This window comes from Poeciliopsis prolifica, unplaced genomic scaffold, assembly GCF_027474105.1.
Source record: "Poeciliopsis prolifica strain line A6 unplaced genomic scaffold, Auburn_PproV2 SCAFFOLD004, whole genome shotgun sequence".
NCBI classification, from domain to species: Eukaryota; Metazoa; Chordata; class Actinopteri; order Cyprinodontiformes; family Poeciliidae; genus Poeciliopsis; species Poeciliopsis prolifica.
The window spans coordinates 16,716,425-16,735,803 of record NW_026562379.1 but is presented as its reverse complement, the minus strand read 5'-3'; the positions used below and the strand labels follow the sequence as shown (position 1 = coordinate 16,735,803).

At 39.5% G+C, this 19,379-nt stretch overlaps 1 protein-coding gene across 1 annotated transcript; it reads right to left on the bottom strand.

The window, feature by feature from the left end:
- Positions 1-296: 296 nt before the first annotated feature.
- tgfb1a (transforming growth factor, beta 1a) lies at positions 297-18,592 on the bottom strand. The gene is made up of 6 exons (XM_055027896.1): positions 16,368-18,592; positions 5,638-5,907; positions 5,322-5,553; positions 2,291-2,441; positions 1,435-1,545; positions 297-1,360 (listed from the first exon to the last, which is right to left on the bottom strand). The coding sequence occupies exons 1-6, from the start codon at positions 16,696-16,698 to the stop codon at positions 1,313-1,315; spliced, it is 1,143 nt and encodes a 380-aa protein (XP_054883871.1). The 5' UTR covers positions 16,699-18,592; the 3' UTR covers positions 297-1,312.
- Between the last annotated feature and the right edge of the window lie 787 nt (positions 18,593-19,379).

The following is a 19,379-nucleotide window of genomic DNA, read 5'->3' as shown; positions in this document are numbered from 1 at the left end:
AGAGCATTTTAAGGACACTAAGAGCTCATAAAATGGTTCTTAAAGGAATATTTATAGAGTTCACTTTGTTTTTATTAAAGCTTATTAGAATCGTTCCTTATAATTCTGATTTTTTCACCCCAGGATTCTGATTATTTATCTCTCTGATGATTCAGATTTTTTTTGAAATTCTCCTTTTTCTTCTCAGAATTATTATTTTTTTTAATTTCTCAGAATTCTGAGAAACGCGACGTGAACATGTTTACATATCGCTGGAATATGGTGAAGTTTTAACAAAATCCCCATACAGTCAATGCCATAATTTAAAAAGTTTATTTGTTTTTCCTCATTTATTATTTGCAAACAGTTTTTCATACGTAAAAACACAGAAAAGTGACAAATATGTTGACTTTATCGCTAAATCAGATCAAAACAGAGAATAAACTCTTTAAAAACACTTACATTTCAGAAGAACGTGAAAACTTCCTTTTTAAAGATAGAAAGAGGCAATAATTTACCTTGACAACTGGTAGAAAAATCAACAAAACAAGCCTGCATGGCTCTCCGACCCGAGCCTCTTTATCTAAAGCTAACATGCAGACTGTGAGTCTTTAATGGCTGCGCCACGCGGAGTCGTCGCTGTCACACCCGTCACCTTCACGGACCAGGAAGTCGTCAGCACAAACTTCCTGACAACGCAGAGCGGTGGTGGGGATGCTGTACATGTTGAAAAAGCAAATTTCATGACGTAGCAGATGGACAGCTCCTCTGAGATGCTGTCTGACTGGTCCGGCCTTTCAGGCGCAGGGAGTTTTCCCAGGGTGGACAGTCCCTTTGGGTTTCTCTTCTCTTTTATGGAAAGCACTGGCAGCAGTATTATCTTCCAGGAAATTCCCAAACAGCCTCTGCTTTCCACCTGGGATTTGTCACGTTTTGCCGTTACCTCTCTGGAAGCTGCTGTGACAAATGGAAATATCCCATCTGTGAAAACAGAACTTCTTCCATCAGGGTTATTTTTGGTCCTTCTGTGCTTTTTTTTTGTTCCAAACTTTGAGTGAGAAGTCATTTTTCATCTCCAGCTGAGAGTTCTACAATAAATTAAATTATGCCAGGGGAAATCTTTTTTTTGTGTGTTTTTTTTTTTTGGTTTATTTCTGAATAGAAATGCATAAAAATATTGATTATTTTAATGGAAAGACTTCCAAAAAAGAAAAAAAAAAAGCGCTGGAGATCCACTTCAAACGACCACATTGTCCTTTCTGGGGCATCGAAACAACCTCCTCCGTTGTTGTTTGTTTCCAGAAGACGCGGCGCGTTGTGCCACCGGGTATTTTTAGCTGCACTTGCAGGACTTAACAATCATGTTGGACAGCTGGTCCACCTGCAGGCACAAGTAAACCTTCAATCACCTCGTAACTTTCCGTAAACATCTAAAAATACCGGCGGCGTTGATACCCTGTGCTGCCTTCCCACGTAGTAGAGGATGGGCAGCGGCTCCAGCGTCTGGGGAACGCAGCACGGCTGGGCGGACGCTCCGGGGTTGTGATGTTTATACAGAGCCAAAATCTGCAGAACCAACAGAAAACACAACGGAAAGGTTTAACATTTTTAAACATGAGCTGATGGATTAACGGCTGAAAGCTCCTGTGATTTAATCACAAACTGTTCAAACTGTTTGGGCCAAATAAAAGAACTTCAGGGCCACAAAAATAATTAAAATAAACACTTTTTGTGTATGTTTTTAAGTTAATCTGCTCAGTCGTAAACAAAAGTGACGTTTAATGATTGTCCTCCCATTTGAGTGAAAGTAGGTTGATAATAAATATGGTTGTAAGAATGATTGTTCATAAATCTGTTCTTTGCACCTCATTTCTTTTTATTTATCTGTGAAATATTTTGCTCTAAACATGAAGAAGTTGCCCACTGCCTCTTCCTGCCGGCTGCAGATTTCTGACCGATCTTTAAAAAGTCTGATGTCCAAAAATTGATAAAATTGTGGCTGATTTATCCTTAGATAAAACTAAAACATTTCAACATGTAAGCAAACAAGTTTTGGGAATTAGCTTTGAAATGAGAAGAAATCCAAACTTTCTTAGCTTTATTAAGGCTTTAATTTCTTTGCAAAGCTAATCTGTAAAGTTTTAATGAAAAAATTAATTAAATGTGAGTAAATCTGATCAGTTTGAAGAAGAACCAGCCAGACGGGTCACAGCCGTTTGCTATCTGATTATAAACCGAACATTAGCTCATGTAAAGCCTGAATAGAAGCCTAAAAAGGATTGCTCTTGTGATTTTCATATTTAATCCCTACCTGGGAATATTTGTTTTCGGCGTTCCAGATGTACGTGCATGACCCCATGCAGTAGTTAGCCAGGTAGCCTGCAGGCTTGTGTATCCATTTCCAGCCCAGGTCTTTCCTGAAGTCGATGTACAAACTCCTGACGCAGCAGTTCTCCGTTTGCCTGCATCCACAAACACAGGAGGAAAACATTTATACATGATACATTTAGAGGGGAAAAAAAACCTTTACTGCAGAAATTATTTAGCTAAAACAATGCAAATCTTTGACAAATGATATTGAAATTAGTCATGGATTGTAGTTTGAGCGGGTTTCAGTTTCTGCAGAAACGGAACAATACGGTAATAAACGCTGTTATCTCCTGCTCACAAATTTACAGTTGATTTATTGCCCAGCAGTAAATATGAACCAGACAACAATAAAAACACAGTGGTGCAGCGAAACTATGTTTTTTCAATTCAATTTAAAAATACTCTGCCAAAGAAAAGCAAATGTTGTAACTTGTCGGAGACGTTGATGTGTGTGAGCCTCCTGTAGCAGTCTGTGTCACAGCAAATTTGAAGAAGCCTCTGACTGAAGCTCTTTTTAATGTTTCATTGCACTCCGATGGTCAGTGCACCGTTCAAGAGTTCAAGGGTTAACTCCACAGAACTGAGGAAATGAGAAACCGAGCAGCTGATGCTGATTTGCATATTTCTATATTTACATGCACCAACATGAGCAAATATAGAAAATATGACTGACGCCGTTATTAAATTTACCACAGAGCCGTAGGACCACACTGAAAAAAATAGTACAGGAACAGTCAGACGTTAAAGAGAGTAAAGAAATAAAATTATTAGAATAAAGTCGGAAGTTTACGAGAAGAACGTCAAAATAAAATAGAGTGACGCTGTAGTCTCGTAATATTCCAACTCTACTCTCGTAATCTAATTTTTTATCTTTTTATGGCCCTGGTCATCCATCATATAAATCTCTTAATTAGCTGTGATTCACTGCATGCTGTAGGAAGAGTTAAATGCCAACTCTCAGAACAAATCCTTGAAAAAGCTTCAAGTATTTCAAACAGTCTCTGATCTAAAGCGACTCCAGAGCAGACGAGGAGTGAAGTTGCCGCCATCGGTGCATGAAGTCGTTTCTAAGGGTTCGGGCCTCCGGCGAACCGCAGCGGGAGCCGCAGATGGAGGCGACGCGGGGCGGCGGTGAACCGTGAGGGGCTGCACACTGCAGGGCTCCACTGCCGGCTCTTTTACGGCGCCATAAAGCGGCACCAAGCAACGGCGGCTTGGTGCCGCTTTATGGCGCCGTAAAAGGTCTGTGTTCATTCAGGAACAAAAACGAATCAGAGGGCCGGAGATACGGCAACCAGAGGAGAAACAACAAAATTAAAACTGAAAATGTTCACTGATAATGTAAATATGAGTTATGGGTATAGAAAACACAACTACAATGGAAGAAGAGCTAAAACCAGAACGGTAGCGTATTAAATGAGGCTGCAGATGCAAGAAGAGTGGCTGTAAAAACAAGTTTAGATATATTTTACTGCTGTTCCCTTTTAAATTTAGCTTTAAATGCATCGTAAGTGTGACTATGTTTACTCTTTCACTGCTCTGCATTTTGTAAACTCAAACTCAAAGTAGCTGGAAAACGGAGGCAGATAGAAACTAGTTCCATGAACTGGAGTTACTGTTTTTACATTTCACAGCCGATGTTTTGCATCTGAGGGCAACAACTTTAACATCCCCTCATGAACCAAACCACCATTTAAAAACCTTCACTTGGATTCACCCTGCCAATGTTTTCGCTTGACATAATTGGTTTAATGAGCCGAAGAATATAAATAAAAGCAGTGTATTATTTCACACTGTAATATTCTTAGAAGAACCAACAGTAGAACCACTTCACTGGATATCTAATAATCTGTCAGTTGTTCTGATGATTAACTAATTGAATAAAAAATGTGATAAAATGTTTGACATAATAATAGAGTTAGCATCAAAATCAGATGAAATATTAATAATCAGAAAATAACTGCTAAGACTAAAAGAAAAATTATATTCATGAACATTTGTTTCTGTGTTTATCCTGAATTTATTCTCTTTTCTGTGTGTTTTATTTATTGTTTATTCATCTGTTTGCTGCATGCGTTACTCTGGGAATGAATTTAAAATGTATCCATTTATATAAATATAAAAAAACACCAACATTACTCACTTACAGAGATTTTTAAAGTGATTTTTCTTCCATCTGAAGTTTATTTCATTTTTGTTTCTAATCGCAGAGAAATCAAAATATGCACTGCCAAAACACAAAACCCAGTACAAATAAATAAGACAAAACTAACTTACAAGGAACTTTTAAATACTGGAACTTGTTTTAAGTTAGTAATTCCTTAATGTTGTGTAAAAATACAAGTTCTACTGGCAGATTATTTTACTTACAAAATGTTATAAATGAAATAATCTTCCAATGGTGCAACAATTTTTCACAATATTGAGGAGTTATTCACCTAATAATCTCCTGTGTCTTGCTGAAGAGTTACTTGAGTGTCAGTTTTGTGTTATTTTAAGACATTTGCATTAGAAAGTAGACCAAAGAAAATTAGTATTATTTTTTGTTTGTTTTTTTGGGGTAGTGAATCATACATCTTTGAAAAGTAGAAGTGGAGCCTCCTGCACAACCAAAAATACTGCAGGAAGTGGTTTCTTTCCTTTTCCAGCAGCCATTGTACAGCAGTAAAACCAGCTGACCAAGCGTACAGTCGCTCTGCTTCAGCTGACAGGTAAGGGGCGGAGTTCTGCTTTGGTTGCTAGGTAACGGGCGGAGCTTCGCTGGCGTTTCTGAAACGGGTCATTTTCCAGACACCATAAAACATTAACTTGCTGCCGAAATCCAGCTGAGTGTTTTTGGAATCAGTAGAAACCCAAACAGAAGCAGAACACGTTCAAAATGTGAGTTTTGGGTGTTAGATCCCCTTCAAAGCTGCTGAAGTTGATCCAGGTGTTTCGCATGAGCTTTATGTGAAACCCGCGGCGTTGCTTACGCTGTGCAGGTCTCCTGTCCGCTGGTGGAACGTTTCTTGCGCGACGTGAGGTGGCTGCTCATGTTCTTGGGGATGGACATGGTCAGGATGTACGGCGGCTGCTCCGTCATCGTCTCCATGATCGCTTTGTCGCCTCGCTTATTCCCCAGGCCCGACATGAAGAAGCTGAACTTGGCGGCCGTCTGCTGCTCGCATTCGCAGAACACGCGCAGCTCGAACTTCTGCTCATCCTCTGGAAAACAAACGTGCGGGAAAAGGGCTCAGCCTGACCCGGGGCTCGACCAGGAACACGGGCTGAGCGCAGCGGTCGCCTCACCTTTGTCCCGGAGCCACTGCTGCAGAGGCTCGGTGACGTCGAAGGAGAGCCACTTTTCTGTGAACGCGTTGGTCACGAAGCGGGAGGCGTGGTAGCGGAACGAGGCTTCGGCGCTGTAGTACAGCTCCACGCGCTGCTCTTTGTCTATGGAGGGCTTCTTGATGAGCATCCGCAGCTCGGCAGTGGTGAGCAGGTGGGAATCCCCCACACTGTTACGGATCTCTGCGATGTTGAAGACCATGGTTCTGGTCCTCTCCGTGCTATTTCTGCCTGTGATTAAAAACACACACAGCTCGTTAATGGTTCTGGACCAGCCTGGTGCAATAAGACGAAGCTTTTCAGAGGCTGATTTGGACTTTTGGAGTCCAAATCAGCCTCTGGAGTGAAAATAATGATGCAAGACTCAAGACTACCAGCTTCATTCAGCTGAGTCAAACAATCACTTAACTGGATTGTTTGCTGATTATTAAGATGGTTTATTAGGCTTATTGAATAAGGGAAAGGTGCAGAAATTTTCTGGACAAAAAACCAGAAATGTCAGAGTTTGAAAAGTCAAATATTTGCATGAAACATTTTCTAGAAAACTATGGCAGATTCTCAATTTGCCATAGTTCCAGGCCTGGTTTAGATTGCTGGGAAATATCTTTCCCAGATATTTTTTTAGGTTAAACAAAAACTTTTTTAGTTCTTTCAAGCAAATTAACAAGAAATTTCAAATTCAGAAATTACTCTCACTTTTAATTACTTTCACTTTTCATCCCATTTCAGCTTTTTTCTAGCAAATGTTCAACTTTCAACTCAGACATTTCTGTCTTCTTTCTCAAAAACCTTTTCGATCAAATCTTCAAAAAAATGTTGTTTTTTTTCTAGCAGATTTTTTTACTTTTCAAACTCAGAACTTACTTGGCTTTGTTTCCAGCCAAATTTTCCCAGTTTTTCTAGCAAATGTACAACTTTTCAAACACATACATAAAAACTTTTTTTTTCTCAGTGATTTTTGGGATCAATCTCAAAGGTTTTTGGTTTTGGTGGAAATTTGCTCTTTTTTCCCCCGTCTGTGTCCAGCAGCCTCAACACAATTTCACTTTAAGCTCCTTTCAAACCAAAAATGAGAAATTGTACTCTTTCATTTTCATGCCAAACTAGTCCTTGCTTATCTTGGCTTGGCTAATATCTCCAGCCGGTTCCGGACGGTAAAATATTCCACGGAAACCGAAGCGTTCATCAAACGCCAGACGGATTCGCCACGGCTGCCGTTTCTCTCCATGCATGATCTTCTTTTACTAAACGAGTTATTCTGTCGGTTTGTCCTCACATATTTTATTTTAATTACGTGGGAAGTCAAAACGGTTGCAGCTGTGCTTGGAAAGTGATGGTGAATTTGTTATAGATTGCACTGAAATTACACAGCGACCAACTGAGTTATTGGCAACTCAGGCAAAAATAAATAAAAATTCCTAAAATAAACTCATTTGGATAATAAATTCACATTAAAGTACAAATTGGACTGCAGCCATTGATTATGTTAATAGTTAGAGTTACCCTAACCCTCGATTATTTTAATGACTAATCGATTAATTTAATAGAATTAAAAATTGGCCTATTTTACAGATTTTTCTTTTAAGCACTAAAGTTTTTCTTATGTAATGTTAGAAATTCATCAGAATGGAAATAAACAGATAACTTAATTCAAATTTGATGCAGTTTTGTTTTAATTACTGCTCTGACTGTGTGGTTCTGTCATATGACCTTCCTAAGTCCCTATTCTTCAGTTACTAATTGATTAATTAGTTGATTAATCACGATTATTTCGATTAATCGTTTCAGCTTTATAAGCAATCTGTTGCTCCAATTAGCTAAGATTCCACAAAATGAATGTAATCTCATTTTAAATCCAAAACTTTCTCATATTAGTTACTTTCTGTGTTCGAAGACGATTAAATTGACGTAAAAAATTATTTTTGATCATATTCAACACTGCAAAGATAGAAAAACATGTATTTTGTAAGAAATGTTTTCACCGATGGCAGAAAAATGCTAAAATAGAAAACTAAACGTTCTCGTATCTACGGCACAATTGCAAATATTTTTTGAGAATCTCTTTATATTCCTGGGGGGGAAATTCACATTTATTTATATTTTATCACAATTACTAGACCCCCTGATATTCCTCTAAAATGTAGCTGGAATATTTTCACTTTGCTCATCAAAGTGAAGGTAAAACAGAATCCCATTTCTGCAAAACGGGAAAGACAAGAGAGCATTTAAGTAACGCAGAAAAAATCCAGTTTTCGAAGCAATTGATTAAAGTTTATATGTGTGTGAACTGCAAGGTGAGGAGCCAAAATATTAGGGATGTTTACAATATTTATGCAAATACAATAACTCAGACGCTGAACTTTTATCAAGAAGGAAACAAAAGAATAAAAATAAACCAAACCTGAGTGACTTACTTTCCTGTAAAATGATTATTTTTACTTTTCATTTCATCTGCAGGTTGTGCTTCACTGATCTAATTAATTTACTAGACAGCAGGTTCATCCAGTTTAAAGGCAAATATTATTTAACAAGGTGTGCTCTTTTGCAAACACTGATTTTCATTCCGGTGTTGGAGCTTCTAGTTTATTTATTTACAGGTTTAAACCATTTTTGCCTCCTGCATTTGCTGCTTTCCACACTTCTTGTGTCAAATTAAGCCTTTGTTCCAACATTTGCATCCTGCAAGTCTGCATATCTTCCAAACCTTGTTTTTGTTACTGAAATACTTTCCTCGTAATCCAGCCATCAATGGCCATCTGCAGATTTCACAGTGTTACACAATGATCTTAGCTGAAGCCAAACATTTATCTCTTCCAGCTGCTACAGCTGAGAGTTGTGTTTTCTCAAAGCGCAGCAGCAACTGTAATCCCCGCATTTTCCTCCCAACACGACAAGCGGGAACATTAAGGGGAATGTTTGATGAGAAGCTACTGATGGATGCAGCAACGCTGATCTGCACGTTTCGTGCAGGAGGTAAGGAGACGAACGAAAACACAGATAGGAGCCGAAGGAAAGAGAGAAAAGTGTAAAAGGTGTAAAAAACCATAAAGATGACGCAGTTAATGCTGCAAAAACACAAAATCTTATCAAGTATTTTTTTTGTCTGTTTCTGGTGCAAATGTCTCAGTATAATTGAAATAAGATGAAATAAACTTTCTAGTTACTTTTTATCAGAATATAGGAGCTTGTTTTAAAGCTGCAGTGTGCAACTTTTATTAAAAAAAAAAAAGTTCATACATTTGTTAAAACTGTCAGCATAATACGAGATGGATCATCTGAAAAAAATCAAGCTCCTTGCCTTCTCCCAGTAAAAACAACCAATCAGAGGCAGGAGGAGGGTCTTATTGCTGCCAATCATCCTCTGTGTGGCGCTTCTTACCCCCACAATGCTCTCTGCTACTGCTACTGCTAGCATAGCCTGTTGTATTACTGGCAAATAAATAGTTTTCCTGTATCAGTAAGTTGCTTCTCCACCATTAGTATTTTGAACAGCACATACATGAGGGTGATTGACTGCGCTACAAGGCAACAAGGCACTTCAAAATGCTTTTCATCATCAAAACACAAAGAATACAAAGTCATAAACATACAGTCAATAATTATTAGTGAAATAATTTGGAGGAACTACAACTTTTTCATCAATATTAAGGAATTATTGACTTAAAAGAAGCTGCTATATCTCACTGAAAAGTCACTTTTAGGTTAATATTGTCTTATTTCAAGTGAAGTACGACATTTGCATTAGAAACTAGACAAAAAAAAACTTGGTAAGAGTCAGTGTTTTTGCAGGAAAAGCATGCAGGAACTGGTGAACGCATGTAGGGTGTGAGAGGGAGTGTGAAGAAATTGGAGATGTATGTATATCAATGCAATGTCTGGCGCTGGACCAAATCCTCTGGTCTGCCTGAGCCTGCCAAAGCCGGGAGCTCTACGGCACGAACCCAACCCACCTCCGCATACTTCCCGCACACGCTCGACCCGAGCTGCACCACGATCCTCCCCGTCGACGCCTCAAGACGTTGGTAAAGGGGGCCAAAGTGAAACTGAAAAAGCCTTGATGTGGAGCGCAACGGGAAACGAGATTTTGACATTCTGCAGGTCAGAATGCAGGAATGGAAACGCACTGCAAAAACACAAACCCTTTCCAAGTGTCTTTGGCTCAGTATCCACTGCAAATGTCTTATCACACTTGAAGCGCACAAGTCACTTTTCAGCAAGACATATGAGCTTGTAATTCCTTAGTATTGATGAAAAAGTTCTGGATTATTTCACTTCACTAACAAGACATTTTTCTTCTTCTAAGTGAAATAATCTGCCAGTAATTCTTCATGAATATTAAGTAATTATTGACTTAAAGCAACCTGTATGCTAAGCTATCTGTAAGCAAGAAGCAGGAGCTTGTTTTAAGTCAATAATTCCTTAATGTTCATGAAAAATTACAAGCTTAAATTAGATTAGGTGAGATTTTGTGTTTTTGATCCAGTTTCTACTGCCACTATTAAAAATAATACAAAATAGCAAGAAATATGAGCTTATTTTAGGGAAATAATTTATTTATATTGATGAAAAAGCTCCATTCCGCCGTTGCCTAGCAACCCCGGCCAAGCACAGCCCGTTGCCTAGCAACCCCGGCCAAGCACAGCCCGTTGCCTAGCAACCCAGTTCTACTTCCACTGGCAGATTATTTCACTAAAAACATGGAAAAAATGTCTCGTTTTAAATTGAGTTAGACTGAAAACTGGAACCTTTTCATCAATATCAAGGAATTATTTACTTAAAACAAACTTTCATTTATTTCTGAAGAGCTACTTGTGAGTTTGTTTTGTCTCCTTTCAAGTGAACTGAGATATTTGCGGCAGAAACCAGACCAGAGATAGTTTTGTGTTTTTGCAGTGCATGAGGCTTCAAATCCCAGTACGGCGACAGCAAGTTGAAGTGAACTGGGTTAAAAGTCAACAGAACTTCTTCAGAAACAGGAAACTAAGTCACTTCCCTTAAGAAGACTATTGGCTGCTGCAGCGAGTTCACAGCTCAACTTTATCCTCGCTTCTACTTTCACACGGCTCAGTGGAGGGGGGTCCAAAGTGTGGCTCGGGGGCCATTTGCGGCCCTCTGAGGGATTTTGTCTTCATGACATTTCTGTGTTCTTCTTAGCTTTGGAGTAACTGGAACCGCAAACATCGACCTACTTTCAATCAAACGCAAACCGATCAACCCAAATAAGAAAATGATCAAAAAGTTTGAATCTATGCGCCTGCTTTATCACGCAATCACGGAAAATCTTATTTTTATATCTACAATCACTAAAAATGTCACTTTAGTTTATTAATGAGCAGATAAACTTTAAAAAAAAGACACAAAAAGTTCTTTAAAAGTTATAATTCTAAAATACTAAATGATTATTCAATATGCATATTGAATATTTTTATTTCAGATTTTTGTCATAATATTGTACAGTATAATTATTTTGTATATTATGTACATATTTCTAAATCTTTTAAATCAAATATATTTTTATGCTGCAGTTGCACCTTGTTGATAGTAACTAGTTACATTTACTCTGTTACATTTTCTTGAGTTGCTTTTAGGAAATAAAAATAAAAAAATAAGTCATAAAATTACAAGAATAAAGTTGTAATATTGTGACTTTATTATTGTAACGCTACTTCTCTCTTCTCATTTTATTATTACATTATTTTCATAATTTTGTTTTTATTTTCTTTAATCTTTATATTGAAAGAAACTGATTTGGATTTTATATCATTTGTCTTTAAAACGCCAACATTTCAACACAACTTTGTATTTTGGTTTTATTCTTAAATATGAAATTAATTTGACTATTTCTTTCATTTCTTGGCTACCTTACATGAGTAAGAAAACATTGCATCTTTCAAATTCAAACAGACTTTATTGATCCTGAAGGGAAGCGACGTTAATCAGCTGCTCCCTGTCGTAAAACGCCCTGTTGCTATGGTTACGCGCCATAGCAAAACAGCAAGAGCATAAAAAATGTTGCCAAAAATCAACCCAACTGCACAGCATCCAAAACAAGAAGGACCAGTTGTCCGTAACAAAGATATTTTTGTCCGAAAAAGGCAGGAATGAAAGTTGGAAAGAGGGAAAAAGTCTCGGTGAGAGTCCAGAGCTGCTCCGGCGTGCCGACAGCACCGTTACCTCCGGCTACCTGAACTTCCACGTTGCTCAGTTTTTGTGCTTCATGCTGGACTGTAATGGGGAGCCGTGCTTCAGAAAAAGCGTCCTGGGTGCGGGGGGAGGGATTTGTGTGTTGAACCAGGCCTATCCGCAGGTAAGCCAGGACAGCTGTTGTGACAGGTTGGGAGACAGCTCTGTAATTACCAGTGGGAGGAATCAGATTCCAGCAGCTGGCCAAATGTCTGCCGCCTTCATGCTTCCTTCACTGATGCACTGATGACGCTCCGCCATTTCTCCTGCTTTATATAACAAGAAGGCACCGATTCTAGGTCAGAGAACTAAAATCTGGACAGACTGTCCTTTTGTGGTTGCTGCTGTGCTGTTGGAGAATAACTCAAGAGCAGAATTATGGGAGAGGTGAATTTGTGTGGTCTACTGACGGACGGACGTGGCTGGAGGAATTTAGCCTAATCCGTGACGAGATTACCGCAATAAAGATTGAAAACGATTACGTTTTAAAATGCTTTGCCTCCAGCGGTTTCAGATCTTTGGAAAGAGTGAGCCATTCGGCAGATTTGATCATGAAAAACTAAAATGCATTTCTATTTCATTTAATGGAACCCCTGGTAACCAAACGTTCAAAATGTGGCCACATTTTAATTACCGTACCACAAAAAAGTTTTTGTTTTTTTACACACCTGCACCATAAGTCATTATAATTACGAGATACAATAGCTGGAAAAGACGAGACTTGTTGACAAATCTGGTGTTGGCATGGCGAGGGGGGTTCGGGGGGCCCAAATGAAAATATGTTCAGGGTCCAGAAAAGGCTTAGTCCAGCCCTGGACTTTGATTCTTTAGCCTTTATTGTTTGTTAATTTTGATGATTTTCTGCTTACAGAAATAAAACCATGACATTTATAGTCAGAATATTACATCAGACCTATGAAAAGAAAAACGTTTTATAACAAGGAAATTTGGATTTAATGAAAATACGCTGAATATTGGCTTAAATGTGGCAAATGAACTTCATCAGAAAACTTGTTTAATTTATTTAGCACATTTATTTTTAGTTGTGCATCCATAGAAAAGCATCTGAAATAAATGAATGCCTTCTATTTATTTATGGAACCATTATTTATTTTATTAAATTATTTAATTAATAAATAGAATATTGAATTTAGTAATTACATAATTAGTCATTTAAACATCTTCAGAATTATTATATTATACTAATATCACATAAATAAATTAACTATTTATTTAAATTATTTTATTTAATTTCCCTTTAGGATTAATTACTTTTTTTATTTGAAGTAAATCAATTGCATTTAATAATCAATTACTTCCATTTTCTGTGGGATACAAACAGCATGTCGCAGATCTATTTCCTCTGGCATTTCTTCAACATGGGGAAGACAAGAGAACATACTGCTAAAGCATGGTGAATATGTTTTAGTCTTCACAAGAAGAAAAGAGCCACAATAATTACAATATTTCAAAGGAGACAAACTGTGACCTCATTTTAAAAGTTGTTTTCTTTACCAGAGGTGCCAATAAAACCAAAGGTCCGTAAAATTACACCACAATGTGGCAATTCAGTCAAAAGGGAGAAGTGGAACTATTTCCTCTGCCTTTTGTTTTTTTATTTTAACAAACATCCTCTACTTTTGGAAATAAGCATGAACAGCATTCACAGATCTGGAGATTCGACTGGGGTGCGAGGCAAGAGACCGGCGGATGTTCTGTCTCTGGCATTCAGAGGAAACGCACCGGACCTGAGTCACTCAGCACCCGAGTGGCCATCGGCCTGCCTTCCTTCCTGCCAAGCTGCCTCGTCACAAACATGCTGCAAACTCTCTGATAATTCGCTCAGGACGCACAGACCGAGAGCCGGGGGCATTAGAGGCCGAAGGAGGGACGGAAAACGGCTAATCGCTGCTAAAGAGAGACGGGAATTCAAGGGAAATCACTTGGGGAGAAATATGATGGAGTGCGAGTGACACGATAAGCAAACAAGACTTCAATTTCTCAAGTTGCAGTGTCGGAAATTCCCAATCCCTGGGGGACGACGCAGCAGTGTGAAAAACGGAAAGCAAAAGAGAAAACAGCAGAGAGACGGGCTGCACTCCAAACTGCGAAAACACAAAATCTCACCAATTAAATTGGTCTTTTTTCTGGTGCAAATATCTTATTATACTGCAAATAAAAGAAAACTAGCTTATAAATAACTTTTAGAAAGACATAAGAGCTTGTTTTAAGTAAATCATTCCTTAGTATTGAAAAAAAATGACTATTTCCACTGGCAGATTATTTCCTTATAACGAGGGATGTACTGATCCGCTTTTTTCACTACCGATATCTTAGATTTAGTATCGGCCAAAATTAATCCGATACAGAAAAACGGAGCTTAAAACGCTTCTTTTTTTAAACACAAACATAAATATACTGAATTACAAATGTATTTCATATTGCAGCACACTGCAATACACCAATAGCTTCAGAAGCTACTGGTCAAACATGTTCAATCAATTAGGAGCATAACAGCCAAAGCAAAAATAATTAATAAAGAAACTAAAATTTGGTCAAACCTGTTAAAAAGTAAACAGAAACAAATCTTCTTTCAAATGGTTCAGAAAGTGCAATTTAGACCTTTAAATATAATGTAAGGTAAATAATTGAGCATGGTGACTGTCAGAGAACAAAACATAGAATTAGACTGAATAGATCTGCCCTCATGGTCACCTGATCTAGATTTTTTTTAATATATCAGGACCAATACAGATATTAATATCGGATTGATGCATCGCTACTTACAACAAGACATTTTCCCTTGTTATAAGTGAACAAATCTGCCAGTTGAACGAAAACTTTTTCATCAACGTTAAGGAATTGTTGACTTAAAACAAACTGCTATTTATTGCTGAAAAGCTACTTTAAGTTATTTTTATTTTATTTGAAGTGTAATGAGATATTTGCACCAGAAACTAGACCAAAAATACTTGGCACGAATGAATTTTTTTTGCAGTGTTTTGTTTACAATCTTGGTCTTTGGCTGCCATTTGAGCAGAGCAAAACTGTGCCCTTGGTTTTGAGAGTGTCTTTGTTCTCCGTTTTGGTCCTGAGCGTGGTCCATCCACTTCAAGCCTTTCTTTTGATGTGGCGGATAAAGGCGAAGGGGGGGATGTGTATGCCTGCCTGATAAAGTGAGGCGTGCAGGCATGCAGAGAACAATGGGGCATTCAAACCAAACTAAAAAATTATGTTTATCATAATAGCTTGGGAGCCATTGCACAATTACAGCCCAAGACCATTTGGCTGTGCAAACAGCAGATGCAGCCACGCCAAGTGTGTTAATGAAGTCGTAAAAAACAAAACAACAAAAAAAGAGGTGGATATCATGAAAGCAGCGGAGCACATCAAATCATCTGCAGCCAACTTGTAACTTGTGTGATCTCTGATCTCATAAAGCTGCCAGAAAAGATGTTGAGCGCAGATCAGAAGATGTGTGCATGGCGAAAGAATTTATAGATCGTTTTGGTCATTTGGTGCCTTTCTGATGAGGTCAATATGGAGTTTTTCCAACTCTTTGTCGAAATGTTCACTTTTTCCTGTTCCTTTTAGCAACTTTACATGATCCGAACCAGCATTTTATTTAATAACGAATTACAATGTTGTGTGTTTTCCATGTACTACTACGAAGTCTTTGTAAAATATTATTCAAGGTTTGAAGAGGATTTTAAATGATTGTATTAATGCGTACAACCGCTAACATTTCCCCGTTCGACTCTATGAAGCTTACAAAAAATTGCCTGCGGTGTAAACAACCATCCTCCACTGAGACGAATGAGGTGCCAAGCTGAAATAATGGCTGTTAATGTTAATTCAATATTTGTAAGTGTGACCTTCAGGGACTGAACGGCTTCATTCACGTCGTCCGACGACTTTGCTAAAGATCGAGGTGGAATATAATTCTACAACAGCTAAGAAAATTAACGTCATTTCCTGACTGGTTGAAATTCAAACAGACAAATCGAGTTGAATGGGAGAAATCCCAGATGACGGGTCATGAGAGTTGGGCAGAATTTTATATAGGAAGAATAAGCTAGGCCAGGAATCTGATGAAGTTTGGCTAGATATCATTCCCATATCCTCATCCACTATCAGACACTTTAGTTCCTCCGTGTGTTTTGGACGTTTATGACAAACTTCAATGAACGTCTCATCAATTTGGCAGCTGATGCTCGTCTTGCTCCAGATTGTCTGAACTCCACTAAAAGTTGAGTTGCTTGGCGGTTTGAAGGTCATGGATCTCTTTTTCTGAAGCAAAGAGATTCTGGCTCTCCAAACTCTGCTTTGTGTTCGACGTGTTGTGCAACATGCTGCGAGTGTCGGTGAATGCAGGACCATAAATCACAGCCATATAATTATCTGACATTCTTACAGCCATCCTTAGGCCGTCAACAATTGTCCTTATTCTTGAAAATGGGTAAGAGTGCTGTAAGATTCGTGATTTATGTCTTTTGACTTGTACTTACCCGTCATGTTGAACTTGTTCAGCACTTTGGCGAAGTACTCTTCCTCCTCCTGCTCTGGGGAGATGGTATTCTGGACCTCGATCTGTTGCTCCTTCAGCATGTCTTTGGTGCTGTTGTAGAGGGACAGCAGGGTGGTGGGGATGTCCTCCTTGTCTCCAGCTTCTTCTGGCTCAGGAGCTTTAGGCAAACGGAGTTTGCTGAGGATCTGGCTCCTAATAGCCTCGATGCGCTTTTGCCTCACGATCTCCAAGTCCACAGTCTTACATGTGGACATACTGGACACGTTCTCCAGCATGTGCAGAGCCATCAGCAGCAAGAATCCCAGCTTCATTGTAACAACTTTACAACTCAGCACCTTCTGCACTTTGAACGATAGCAAATCCTGCCTCACCTTTTTCTTTTGCTGCCTGCCTCCAGTCAGGGATGCTTTGGGAATAGTGAATCACTCCAGAGGAGAGGTGTGACTGACGCAAGGTGTTTACACACAACAGAACAATTACAGCAGTGTGGAGAGTCCAAAAAGTGCCCCAGCTGTCCCTGTACTGCTGAGAAAACCACCTAACACTCGTCTTGTTTGCATAAAGGCAGGTAGAGAGAGAATCAGAGTGGGCAGGCAGACGGCGAGAGTTAAGCCAGTCTGAGTCAGCTACAGAGGTAACCCAATGACGATCCGCACTGTGAAGCCAGTCCAGAGCAGAGCTGTCAAAAGCTAAATAAAGCTCATCCAAGCATAGAAAGCCCCCCAAACACTCGCATGACTTCTCCAACACCCATCCGTCAGGAACAGTCTGACAGCTCTCAGCAGTCTTTGCTTCTGTCTTTGCAGACCAGATTGTGATTTTAGGTCCTCCACCTGCAATATTTAGCGTAATCCTGTCTTACTCAGAGCAAGTTTATACGTCTCCACGTGTCAGCTCTGTGCTGTATTGCTCAGTAAGCAGTCTCTTATTACATGTCCCCGGAGGCAAGTGAAGCAAATGTGAGTAGAGCTGAAGCCCAATGAGTGAAAATGATTACGAGTGCTGGCAGACACAGACTTACTCACTTTCTGTGCCTAGAGGCTTTTAACCTGCCCCAGCCTTTTTGTCCTTTCTGTACCATCCAAAAGTCAACAAATTACTTTTCTGGGTGGATTAAATATCAAATAAGTATTCTCAAAAGACTTTTAAGAGAGAAATATACACCCTAAAGTAGCAGTGGGGCTGTTCATGCAGAGAAACATGTGACAAACATGGATTACTCTCAGCTCTGACTACCTCTTTTTACAAATAATAGCATGTGATCTGAGCGCAGCTGCATTAAACCAGCTTTCAACGCGTCCGGCTCAATGTCACGCCAGCTGGCTCTCTATCTGCTCTCATGATAACGCAAGGGACTCATCTGCAAGTGCACACTGCGTCAGAGATAAACGAAGTGCAAACAGGCCTACGGTCCGAAGCTCAAGAGCGTCAGCCTCAAGGTAACCCTGCCCCGGAGGAAAAGTTTTCAGGAATCAGACACACCTTCTCCAGACTGAGACAGAACCATCCGGACACAGCAGCAGAAAACCCCGGCAGTAGCAAGAGAAACTGGAGCGCAGCTTTCCCTCCGTCCATCCACTGGTGTCACCTCGTTTATGCCCTCTACTGCTTCTTCACACCTTCTCCTCTGACACAGCTCCCTACTCACACCTTTCCTTTGTCTCTGCTCTCTGTTTCCCCCCGCTGCCTGTCAGAGCTTGCTGTTCAAAAAAGTGATTTGTGGGAGCTCCGAGCGCAGATAACTTGTACACCCTCTCGCTCTCTCTCCCCTCTTATGTTTTTTTCTTCTCTTGTTCCTGTTAGTCGTCTAATAGAGCGAGAAGCTCTCCGCCCAGGAAATGAAGCTAACGGCAACATCTGCCTGAGTTCTGCTGCCTTGTGCTTTTGTTTTTATCAAGATCCCGCTTTACTCTTCCTTGTGGGGCGACGTGAACAAGTCAGGCAAGGGCCTCAACCAACCCAATGCCAGATGAAAGAGGAGAGCCAGCTCCAGGGAAGCAGGTTTAGAAACTAGAAATGTGAATTTGATGAGGTGCAGAGCCAGCAGGGCAGGGTTGTGCGGTGCCCTCTCCCAGGTCTAAGTGCTCTTTAGAGGTTGGATTGTGTATTTTCTCAAAGAAGGCAAGACTAAAACAAACCAGTGACGGTTTCAGATGCTGCAGTTCTGTCTGTCAGTGGAAACAAACTGAAAGTGCATTGTCTTGTTATGAGGTTTTTGCTCTAATTGTCTACTGCTTCTTTAAATAAAGAGCTATTCATTGAATGGCATTTAACAAGAGGACACTCAAGCAGAAAAAAAATCCCCTAAAGTTTCCCTTATAACAATGTTCATTCAGTAAAGGAAACCACGGTTCGTGTTTGCACCTCTTCACGTCCGATTACCCTCTCTGATAATAACTTGAAACTACCCAGGGGGATGTTTCTAAATGTCAGCAGCTAATGCTTTAAAATCTGAGTTTAAATTGGTGAATACTGCCATCTGGTGGACCAAATTTATAGGCCTCAAAAAGAGGCACCAACAGGTTTATTGATCTCACTCTTTTCTCAAAGGTCTTATTTTTGATCAAATGGGTGTTTATGGTTTAGCAAAACCCCAGGAAACACGCCGAGTAAAGGAAACACCACAGATAACAATCTAAACAGGAATCAGACAAGAAAGTCTTGTAACCCAGGACTTTCCCTTTTTGTTTTGGTTTGCATTCAGTCGTGCATCTGATGGAGTTATATAAACAAATTTCCAGTGAAGTGTTTATGAAATGGTGTCGATCAGCAAAAGCAATAGGAATTTGTAATAATAGAAGACAACACAACAAAAAAGACGCATCAAATGTTGTAATAACAACCACAGTTTGGATGGATGGGCTTCTGAAAACAGTAACTGTGTCCCCAGAAGCAGCAATGTTGACCAAGCTACCATGAGGCATTTCATACCTTCTGTATTTTACCACTTGGCCTCCATGCCAGAACCTCAAGGTGCCTGCCTGTGTCAGGA